Source organism: Aythya fuligula, chromosome 23 (assembly GCF_009819795.1).
Source record: "Aythya fuligula isolate bAytFul2 chromosome 23, bAytFul2.pri, whole genome shotgun sequence".
Taxonomy (NCBI): domain Eukaryota; kingdom Metazoa; phylum Chordata; class Aves; order Anseriformes; family Anatidae; genus Aythya; species Aythya fuligula.
The window spans coordinates 7449527-7461154 of NC_045581.1; the positions used below are offsets into that span (position 1 = coordinate 7449527).

At 45.9% G+C, this 11628-nt stretch overlaps 1 protein-coding gene across 2 annotated transcripts; it reads left to right on the forward strand.

Moving 5' to 3' along the window:
* The first annotated feature begins 1852 nt into the window (after positions 1-1852).
* MTFR1L (mitochondrial fission regulator 1 like) lies at positions 1853-11000 on the forward strand. Of its 2 annotated transcripts, XM_032202174.1 has the most exons (7): positions 1853-1911; positions 2108-2234; positions 3730-3834; positions 4500-4609; positions 5700-5911; positions 7745-8057; positions 10101-11000. In XM_032202174.1, the coding sequence occupies exons 2-7, from the start codon at positions 2220-2222 to the stop codon at positions 10204-10206; spliced, it is 861 nt and encodes a 286-aa protein (XP_032058065.1). In that variant the 5' UTR covers positions 1853-1911; positions 2108-2219; the 3' UTR covers positions 10207-11000. The 2 variants fall into 2 exon arrangements, with proteins under 2 accessions (XP_032058065.1, XP_032058066.1); XM_032202175.1 differs by lacking the exon at positions 1853-1911 and having other exon boundaries at positions 2076-2234.
* The last annotated feature ends 628 nt before the right edge of the window (positions 11001-11628 follow it).

An 11628-nucleotide genomic window follows, 5' to 3' on the forward strand; every position in this document is an offset into this window, starting at 1 on the left:
TTGCCTCTTGTCCTGGCACTGGCACCACTGAAAAGACCCTGGTTCTGTCTTCTTGCACCCTCCCTTCAGCTGTTGATACACATTGATAAGGTTCCTCACGAACTTCCTCTTCTCCAGCCTGAACAGTCCCAGCTCTCTGTGCCTCCTTACAAGAGAGGTACGATGGTCTCTCTATTATCTTGGTAGCCCTCTGCTGTGTTCTTTGCAGTATGTCCAGGTTTCTCGTACTGGGGAGCCCAGAGCTGGACACAACCCCAGGTGTAGCCTCAACAGCGCTGGGTGGAGTGTAAAGGTCATCTCTCTTGACTTGTTGGCAATGTTTTGCCTAATGCAACCAAAACCAGTTAGCCTTCTTAACAGCAGAGGCAGTTGCTGACTCACGTTCAACTTGTCTTCCAGGGCTCCTAGGTTCTTTTCTGCAGAGCTGCTTTGCAGCGGGGTGGCCTCCAGCATGTACTGATGTCTGGCGTTGTTCCTCCCAACGTGCAGGACTTAACACTTTGCCTTGTTGAACTTCGTGAGATTCCTGTACCCTTTCCTCATCCTGCTCTAGCCCTTCTGTCTTCATCCATGGCTGCAGGCTGAGTTTAGATGGACGTTTGGATAAGCCAGGGTAGCTTTAGTAATTGCTCTAGTGAGATTAATTACCTGTGGGATTTTTTTTAATTGACTTAATAACTATGCATTAGCTCTGCACTTTTACAGCACTCCAAGGGCCGTGTGGTAATTACAGGGTTGGGTTACAGACAGCACTTTTAGTGGTGGCTGTGGAAAGTGTCAAAGCTTCTAGGCAGCATTAGAGACCAAGCTCCTGTCATGCTGGCAGTCTCAGCCCCCTCTGTGTTCCTTCTGGGGACTTCAGTCCAAGCCAAGAGCAACACAGCAAACCAAGTGCTTACCTCCCTCCAGCTCCTTGGGAAGCACAGCTTTAGCCTAGATCCCCTCTCCTATCTTTTACAGGGCTTCGCGAGCTTGTTTTGTTTGCATCTTTTGCTAGTCCCACAGTCAATGGCTTCAGACTTCCAGGTGGTGTTTCTGAGTTGTGTGCTTGTGGAGAATTCATTCCATTTGCTTTCCTTCAAGTGGTTTTGCAGCAGAAGGGGTCAGAGAGGACAGGCAGTAGCTGAGCATTCAGGGGTTGTTATCTTCTCAAGGCATGGAAAATCAGTTGCAAGAGAGGTTCTGCAAAGCCAGGGAGTACCGGGTGGAGGAGGGACGGGCACCCTTCGCCCTCATGGTGCGGTTGCGCACAGGGTGGCAGGAATTGCCTGAATTGTGGCAGGAGCCCGGGCAGACAACCGCGGGCTGGAGCCGTCTGGGGCATCCTGGGTTCGGCTGTGTCCCCGTGTGAGCGCATTAACTACAAAACTGCCCCAGCTCATCAGCCTGGCACTGTCCACGTACTGCTGTGGGTGGACTCTGGACAGAAACTGTTGCCTGAGGCCTTCTTTTTAATGTGTGCCAAGCTTTTTCTTGCATTTGTAAACTTACTACGTTTTTTTCAGTAAGCTTGTAATACCTGGGCGGGGAGGGGGGGAGAGACGCTGCTTTTCCCGCTGCGCTGCGCCCTGTGACGCTCTGCTCCGAAACCCACGCGCGGCTCAGAGCCGATGTCCCGCAGCAGCGACGCGGGGGAAAGCAGCGCTGCTCCCCCTTCCCTGCCCCGCGCGGGGCGCGCTGGGCTCGGTGGTGGCCGTTGGCTGTAACGCGCTGCCCGCCGGGGCTGGAGCCGCACTAAAACCCGTCCCGCACCTCGGCCTCGCGCACTCCTTCCCCTCGGCGGGGGCGGGCGGGGGGCGGGGGCTCGGCCGCGGCGCATGCTGGGGCCCCGCGGCGGAAGGGTGGGGGCCGAGCTCTGCTTCCGGGCCGCGGCGGAGGGGGGCGGGCAGCGGGGCCGCCGCCGCCTCTCAGGTACGGCCGGGGGGGGGGCGGGGGGAGCGGGGCCGGCGGCCTCCTCGGGCGGAGGGGGCGGGGCCGGGGCCGACCCGCGCCTGCCGAGCTCCGCGGGGCGCCGGCGCCTCGCCCGGCCCGGCCCGGCCCGGCCCCGCCTGTCGCGGGTCGGCCCCGCGGGCGGCCCGGCGGCAGCCCAGTCGCGCCTGTCTTGCAGGGAGAAGCCCCGGCGCGGCCCGCAGCGCCGTGCGATGGAGCCGGTTCGCGTCCGCGGGACCCGCAGCACCCTGCCGTGAGCCCGCCCCGGGGCCGAGGTGCCGGTGCCCGAGATGGCCGCTGATTCCGTAAGCACCCGCCCCCAGCGCACGCTCCCCGGCCCGCCGGGCTCCGCCGGGCCCGCTTGTCCGGGCGGCCTCCCGGAGGCCGACCCCGCGGTCAGCGCTTCCCCTTCCGACGCTGAGTTTAAAATGCGCGTTAAAGAGCGTTAAACGCAACCGTGTGGCTGTTGCGCTGAGACCGCCGTTCGGGCGTTGTGTGTGTAACAAACCTGAGCAGCGAGTTCTTTAACGGACTGCTTGGTGGCCTGAGCAAAATAAGCTCTTCGGATTCCGGTCTGTCACCGTGGTATTTGCTGCCTGGTCTCGTGCTGTGTCTTGTCAGAAGGCCAGTGGCAAAGCTGTAAGAATGGCAGAGGGAAGAACAGTCAAAGGGGCAGAGCTTTGCTCTTGAATCTGTTTCATTAGTAACCAGAGATTGCTGAAATACTATCTGTTTCTGAAAATGCTTGCTAAGACTGCTGTGATGAGCTCCCAGTTTAGATAGGTGGTGTGGTTGAACGCAGCCATTCGCTCACCCTTCCCCCTCTCTCTCAGGGATGGGGGAGAGAATCAGAAAAAAAATGAAAGCCTGTGGGTTGAGATAAAGACAGTTTATTAGGACAGAAAATAAAGGAAAATAATAGTAATAATGATAGTAGTACTACTGCTAATAGTGCGTACAAACAAGTGATGCACAGTGCAGTTGCTCACCACCCGCTGGCCGATGCCCAGCCTAACCCCGAGCAGCTGCCCCCGGACCTGGGCCAGCCCCCCTGTGTGCTGTTCAGCAGGACCCCAGATGGGTTGGAATACCCCTTCGGGCAGTTGGGGTCAGCTGTCCTGGGCCTGTCCCCTCCCAGCTCCTGCTGCACCCCCAGCCTGCCCGCTGGCAGGACGGAGCGAGAAGCTGAGACGTCCTTGGCTTGGTGTAAGCACTGCTCTGCAACAACTAAACCATCAATGTGGTATCAACGTTATTCTCATCCTAAATCCCACACACAGCACCATACAAACTACTCGGAGGAAAATTAACTCTATCCGAGCCAAAACCAGGACAATAGGCATTGAATAGACTTAATGCTTTGCCATTGTCCAGGAAAAGTTCACGGTTTTATCAGTGCAGGTTACTTTCAAGGATCATGAAACTGAAGGTGTTCCTTTAAATGAGATTTAAAGGATTTCACTTTTCTTCTGGGTTATTCATGTGATAATGTTTTCCTCCTTTCCGCATAGTTTAATTTGTAACTTAGTGTCTGTTACTGAGTGGTTTTAGTTTTCAGTCCTGAAAATAGTACACCCGTGCTTAAAATACTCCCTAGTAACTGGCAGGCTGTCATTTATGTTAGGCTAAAACACAGTGTTATGGAATGAGGACCTAAGCTATTTCTGGTCTCCAAATGAAAAGCATCTCTCAACAAATAAAAAATGAGAGATCAGATTGCAAGTGATGATTTCCAATTTAATAGATTTTAAAAAGGACGGGTGACTTGAAATGTTAATAATATAACATGGCTTCTTGTAGACAATCCCCATTTGGCAGAACAAACCACATGGCTCAACACGCAGCGTTGTCAGGAGGATTGGGTCAAACCTTCCTTTGAAACCCTGTCCCAGAGCAACCTTCGAGGTAAGTAGACTCATAGGGAATTTGGTGATTGCATGTAGGAGGCTGCCATTCTTGAGCAATTTTAGGCACTGTCATGAGCTGCAGTATTGTGAACCAAATGCGTCTGTAGACTAGTACTTACAAAACCTTTTATGTAGCAGTGTATTTAATTTTTAAGAAGTTTCTATTTCTTTTTTTTAAATCCTGTGCTTGTAACTGATCATTGGCAAACATTGAGGAAAATACCTCCTAAAATAGTGTCTGTGCACAGAGTTAGAGACATGATAACTAGAGGAGACAGAAAAACGTTGCTGAAACACTGCCTTGTTTTGTGACCTCCGGCAGCTGCAGGTAAAACAAGGTTAATATGGAAATGCTTGCATCACTGTTTAAGATCAAGGCCAGTGCTGGGATTTGTAATGGCAAAGTGATGCGCGTGGCCTTGGCAGTGTGTTAAGCCGTATCAAATATCCATTTACTGCCTTGCAGTCCCAAGGAACACACACAGAAGCTAACACTGAAGCACTGCATTTCTGTAAGCTAAATGGTGTTTCTGTCACGCGTCTGGCAGATGCATCTGCTGGCCTGATGAAGGGGAGAAAGTCTCTAATGGACAGTATAGCAAATCTGGGGCGGCTTCAGGAAACAGGGCCACTGTTAACTTACTGTAATTTTCTTCTTTTTAGGTTCTACCAAATGTTTCAGAGCTCTATTTAAATGATGTCCCTCCAGTCCCAACCTTGGCAGACATTGGGTGGATAGCAGCAGATGATGAAGAAACATATGCTAGGGTTAGGTTGGTTTCCTTTTTGTGTCTGCTGATCTTTTTTTTTTTTTTTTTTTTTTTAATAAGCTGGTTTATTTTGCCTAGCATAGTCTAGTAATTGATCAAATGCTCGCAACTTACAGTCCTTTTGAGATGTGATACAATGCATGTTGAACGGTGTTTTTCCCAAGAGACAGGAAAAATAATTTGGACAAAGGACCTTGGGAGGAATTCACAGGAAGCGCTAAGGGTACTAAGAGCTGAGCCATGCCATGTTTTACTCACTGAAAGATCTGGGCAGAGTAACCCACTGACTTGTGTTATTTTCAGCCTAGAAAGTTGAAGAGTTGAGTTCACAGAATCGCAGAATGGCTGAGTTTGGAATGGGCCTTTGTAGGTCGTCTGGTCCAACCTCCCTGCTCAAGCAGGGGCGCCTAGAACAAGTTGCGCAGGACCGTGTCCATTTGGCTTTTGAAGATCTGCAAGGAGGGAGACTCTACAACCTCTCTGGGCAGCTTATTCCAATGCTTTGTCACCTGCACAGAAAAAAAGTGCTTCCTGATGTTTAGACGGAACCTCTTTGTGTTCCAGTTTGTAGCTGTTGCCTCTTGTCCTGGCACTTGGCACCACCAAAAATTAGTCCCAGTTATTCTGGGACTGAAGCATTCTGCCCCAGGAGTTTGGTTCTGGTCAATTGAACTTTTGTGCTCTAAGCAGGATGGTAATAATAGATATCTTGTGAAAGATACTTTTGAAATCAAAGGCAGAAATTAATGGGTAAGTGACATGTGCATCCAGCGTGCTCCTCAGTATGGAGACAGTTAGTTAGTGGGTGGGAAGCGACTTGTAACTTTGTGAGCACACCCTAACTTCTGTCCCTGCATCCTTTCACCAATTCTTCTGTCATTTGGCCACGATTTCTTTGACTTTGTGTTCCTTGTAATGTGGAGAAGCAGCACATACAGCGGTGCAGCCCACCTAAACAACTGTGTGTAGAACGTAGTGGTGCAGAGGCTTAATTCATTGTGTTGAATTATTTTGCTGTCCTGAGGTGGAGGCAGAGAAATGACAAACATTTTCACTGGACTTTGTCAGTGACCAACATTTTTTTGTCCTGTAGAAGTGATACGCGCCCTCTGAAGCACAAATGGAAGCCGAGTCCCTTCACTGTTATACAGCGAAATGCTTCAGTCCCCAACCTGAGGAAGCAGGGAGAGAAGCTGCTCGCCTTGAAAAAACCTGGTTTACCAGCACTGAGTCGAACAACAGAGCTCCAGGATGAACTGAGTCACCTTCGAAGTCAGATAGCTAAAATTGTTGCTGCAGAGTCAGGTAGGAATACGAGTTCCCTTGTTCTTTTTGAACAAGGAGGGCTGACTTAGAGAACCATGTTATTTCCTCCATACAGAACAGACTTGCTTGTTTTTATTTTAGCAGAATTGTCACTCTTGTTGGCAGGATGCCATCTTTGGTGCCAACTCAGTGCTGGTTCTTTGTCTAGGTGCTTGTATTTGTTTTGTTGCAGGAGTCCTGCTTGTCTTTAAGAAATACCAGGTGTTGCTTTGTGACTGCATTTGCTGCATTTGATCTGGAGGCTGTTTGATTTCAAACACCTTGTTTCATGAAAATATGTGGTGTATTCTCACTGTCCACTGCTCCAAGTTGGCCATTAGTGTGAGGGCTACATCTTGATTTGGGTAGGAGTGAGACGACAGTGCTTGTCTCTTTTGTAAACATGGTAGTGTCATATATGTAACAAATAAAGTACTTGGGGAAGAAGTTGTATTTAGATGCTATTAGATATTTCTTCTGATGATCCGTTCACTGCCATGGGAAAATACTATTGTGTGGTAATACATGCAGAGTATACTGGTCTTCCTGTGCTTGTGTTTCCCGTCACCTTCAGTTGTATAATAATACACTGGATCCTGTATGCCACATGCTTCCACTCTACGAGCAGCATGGTTAAATGAAGCCACTGGAGGCAAGGGAGCTACATTGCCCTCAACTCTGCAGGCAATAATTGTAAAACAGGGCATTGCTGATGTCTGCTTCAGAGAAGCTGCGTATTTCCTCTTCCCCCTTTACGTAGGATCACAGGGACAAAGCATTTGGAATAAAGAACACGGCAAATTCTGTTTTACTCCCCCTATATTGTGAGAATAGTTCTTATTGACTTAGTATCTTGTAAGTCAATAATGGGGAGGTACGGTTTAGAGCCTAGCTGTAGCTCAGTAATCTGAACTATTTAGCAGGCTAATTTTAGAAAGATTGATGTCAGAAAAGAAGTATTGTGCAATCTGCTTTATTTTATACTATTAGAGAAATCCCCTAACGGGCAATTTATCTGCAAGTGTACTGTTCAGGCTAAGAACATTTCGGTTTTATTTCCCCCCCTTCTGTTTTATGTAATATATATCTAACTCATTTTCATTTCATAACACTTGGAATTTATATAGATGCTTTTATACTGATGACATTTAACAACAGGAGCGAATTAGTCTCATCCTTCCTTTGAAGCAGGTGAATGGTATTCTCATTTTACAAGTGGTGATGGAAAGCAAGTAAGGTTAAAAATGCCTGTAGTCACAGCAGAACATCTAGTGTAAAGTGCAGGAGCTTTTGAACCAGTTCTGCATTCACACCAGTCATAATGGTATGGGGAGGAGGGAGCATGAAAGTAAATGAAAGCTGTTTTCATAGTGGTGAAGAGCAAGAAGAGAAAAATTAAGACAATTTCGATCTACATTCTGATGCAGGCTTTACCTGTGATCCTGAGCAGCAGCTAAATTTCTGTTCCTCCATTACTTGTCTGTAAAAATGGAGAAAGTAAACATTATCTGACTTCTTCAGGGACTGGGTGCAGTATTTGAACTGCAAGGGTGATACAGTGATGGGTACAATAGGGATAGAGATACATAAGGTGAGTTGGTGGTATAAAAAGTACTAGAGAAGGTCTTGTGTTGCCACATGGTGTTTCAGGAAGCAGAGTAACCATGGAGGGTAACACAGAAAATATGATGTGCTTTTTGTTCATTTTTAAAATAATATAGGGGAAAATATCTTGTAATGCCTCTAGAATTATATTCTGTTGTTTTGGAGGAAAAAAAAAAGGATATATAAGTTGGTGTTTGTTTATCTATTCACCTATATTTTCTCTTTCAGCTTCTCCTTCATTCACACCAGATGTATTATCTCCAGGAAGCTCAAATGCATCTTCTCCTTTACCTTGTTTTGGACCCTCTTTCCAATCTACAACTTCCTTTGTCATTAGTGATATCACAGAGGAGGAAGCAGAACTGGAAACTCCTGAGCTTCCATCAGTCTCCATGCTTTGTTCTGCAACCTCTGAGTGTTGTAAATCGGAACCAAAGGATCCTGATGAGGAAGATTCTGTGTCTCTTTCCAAGGCCAGCAGTTTTGCAGACATGATGGGCATTCTTAAAGACATCCATAGGATGAAGCAGAGCAAAGACTTGTAAGTGCTTCTTTTACTCTGATTTTATGTTCTCTTTCAAAGTTTGTCATCTTTTTTTGTCTGTCATATCACTGTACACATTGGACATAGCATTTATCTTCTTGTTAGCGCTGCTGTATATTCATGATATGGGGGGAGATGAATGGCTATTTGTACTTGCTAATATTTATGCTTTTTGTTTTTTTCCTTTATGATGGCTTATCTGCTTGGTTAGAAAGCAGTAGAGGGAAACTTAAACTGATTAGCACGATGTTTGGCTATTTCAACCTGTTCAACTGAAAAAAAAAAAGGAGTGCTTTGCCCAGCTGAAAACCAGAAGTATATGTACAAGCAGCTTTCAGAGCGAGGGCTGCACTCCTGTTCCAGGTGCTGGTGCTTACGCTGTTTGAATGCCCAAGTTGTCTCTGGTTGGGAAACTGCAGGTTTTTGTACAGGAATTAAACATGTGGAGTGTCTCATGTTCCTGACTTGCTCTGATTTGCATCAGGCCCAGCTCTGAGCATGGGCAGAGTATGTTTTCATTTGCCCCATGATGAGTTTACATGTATACACTGATCATGAGAACATTCCTCAGGATGCTGATATGCTGACTGCTGCGTGGCTGAGGCAGGATTCTGCCCAGCTGAAAATGTAGCTTCTTTAATACATTAGCTGTACTGTCTTTATCTTATATGTGAAATCACAGTAATAAAATTCAGTTTCCAAATTCTTCAGTACCAAAGCTCTCTCCACCCATTATGCCATGTCAGTAAGATTCCTGGCCAAAAACATGTTGCATGATGGTTGTTCACACCTTCTACGCCTAATTCAGTTTAAAAGAAATGTAATTCTTAGCATATTTTCAGCATAACTTGCACCATCCATTGTTGCAGGAAGCACGGCCAAAAGCACGACAGACACCAGTAGAGTCAGATCATGCTCCATTTTATTGCCCGAATAGCCTAACTTTTATAGTGAACTTAACAGGGGCGGACAGTGTTTCACACAAGATTATTGGTCAAAAGCACTCAGACAGACAACTACAAGAAAACAACCCCACCTGCAAGAAAACAACCCCCTTGTGATTAGCAGTCACATAGACCTTGTCCTTGAAGCCAGCTACTGGTAACAATATTTTCCTGAATTCCTCAATTGGGCGATGTGGGAACACCGTCATGGGAACTTCTCATAGTTGCCCTGGTAGCTTGGTTTGCTCAGCTACAGCAAGCCATGGGATTCTTGCTGTTTCAAAAATCCCTCAACAATCCACGACTTTATCCAATAGGACTTCACAGTGCCTTTGTGGAGGGCAGTTCCAGTGAGCTGATGGGTGCCCCATTTAGACTACAATATGCACAGATATGCACAAACACAATTCCTTTGACTAAGTTTCCGGCTGCTGTAGCAAGGCAGGGACTCAAACCCACCATGGCATGAGGGGGAACTTGAACCCAACCTAGTCTCTGGATATTATCTCCCACACATTTTTGCCACTAAGCCTGGAGGTCCTAAAAGGGAAAACTTACTTTTATGCAGGCTCTGGATAGCCAAGTCCAAGCAGCTCAGGATGGTGATGTGACCTAGGGTCCCATCAAGGGTGCCAAAACTGCTAGGGGATCCCATTGTTTTCCCAGCAGAATGGGTGTCCCCAGGCGTCTGGACTTCACTCAGTCAACTCTTATTTAATGCAGCAAGAATTTAGTGGTACCCGTATATCAGCTCGAGCTGGGTGCCTCCAAGGAGGGTCCCCGCTCAAAAGTTTCCCTGGGTTCCTATACCTGTACAATCTTTGTTTCATCCACTACAGTCTAATTAGCTCTTGACACATACAGGTTACATTCCTTCAGATCGTCCGTTCTCTGTTGTGGAGCAGGATGGCTTCTGTTATCTCCCAGGGCAGGCTGTCATCTGTATACTTTTTGTTGTTCTAGCACCTCCTCTATTTGTAACAAAAGGTGATGATAAAGGCTGCAGAAAAATGCTTAAAGAATCTCACCAGAGGTGCGAACGATCAACTTGGGCACTTCTCTTTACTAATACACTGCATGTTTGTCTTCCATATAGAAACCGAACTTCAGTGAAGGAGGAAGACCCTGCTGTTCTTATAGCTGAAGTTTTGAGAAGAAAGTTTGCCCTAAAGGATGAAGATCTAACTATGAAAGAGAAATGATGTTACTGTTACGAAACTCTCTGTTACGAAAGTGTTAAGTTCCTAGATTTTTTTCACGCGGTAGCTGCCTTCCTAAGGATTGAACCTTTTGCCACTTTTATTTATTACAAATTTTCTGCACTGGACACTTAGGAAAGACCCTTCAGATTTGACATGTTTTGTTATATATATATATATATTTTTTTTTAAGATGGAAGTCTGTTCCCCTCTGTATTTTGATGTTGATTTTTGCTAAGGATCTTCTAAAGAGTGCAGTGAGTGCTGCTAGATTATATTCCTTCTGCTTACTCAAATTAAGTCACGTTAACTTAAAACTTTTTGTTGCAATATAACTAGTTACCATTTCCAGTATAAATCTATGTCACACATCCAGTTCTTTCTGTTCTGAGTATGGTACAGAGCTACCGCAAATAAGCTAATTAATGCTTCCAGGTCCACAGCCTCATAAACACTGAAGAATCACAGTTGTAAAAGGTGTCTTCCCAGTAACGTTGTCTAACCTGATGGTAGGATGAAATTGAAGTCAAAGATAAAACCAGTCGTGTCTAAGGGCTGTTGGCTGAATTTAGTATGTCCTTGGTATTTCTTAACTCATGTATTATCCGCACAGTTGCATGAGAAAACAGCCTTAATTTATTGCCAGTAAACTTAATGTTTCATTAAAGAGTTTGTATTCAAATAACATATTTTATCTAGCACTCAAAAGGTATACTTATTGAACCACCAATGCTAAGAATGGAGCACCCACCAGAAGAACTAGCATCAGAGAAAAGGGAAGAAAGATGTTGACATTGGCTATGGGTATAGTTCTCACTGACTGATAACGTTTCCTTCAGCTACACGTTCTCTGCAGTGTTCCTTATCGCTCTATTTAAAGTATGATTTTTCCTTTATGTAAACTGAAGCCTTAAAAAGAGAGTAGTTGTCCTTCATGTTATTAACATGTCCAAAACATGTCTGAAATGGTGCCTTGTATCCAGGGGGTGGGAGATTTCAGCTGCTACAGATGAGGTGTTAGGTGATAGTGCTGCAGATGAATGTTTCCAGATGCCAATGATTTTCTTAATCTACCAGTCCCTCAGGCCTTGAAAAGTGAAATCATCATCCCTACCTTAGAAGTGAGAGAAGAGGCTTTTATTTCCTCTGAAAAGGAAACGAGTGAGTGAGACTAGAAATAGCATTTACATGTAAGATTTAATCAGTTTTATTTATAGGATACGCAGCTGCAGTTTTAAGAACAGCTCTTCCCCACTGAGATGCAAACCACAAGCTGATTATTCTCTCTGAACCAATAAGGATTGTTTGGATAAGGATTTGGTGGGAATTAGTATGCCTCCAGAGAAGATGGGACTATAACCACGAGTCCCTGTTCCTGGAATGTGCTCCATGTGTAAGCTGGATTTAAGAGACAGTATTGGCTCA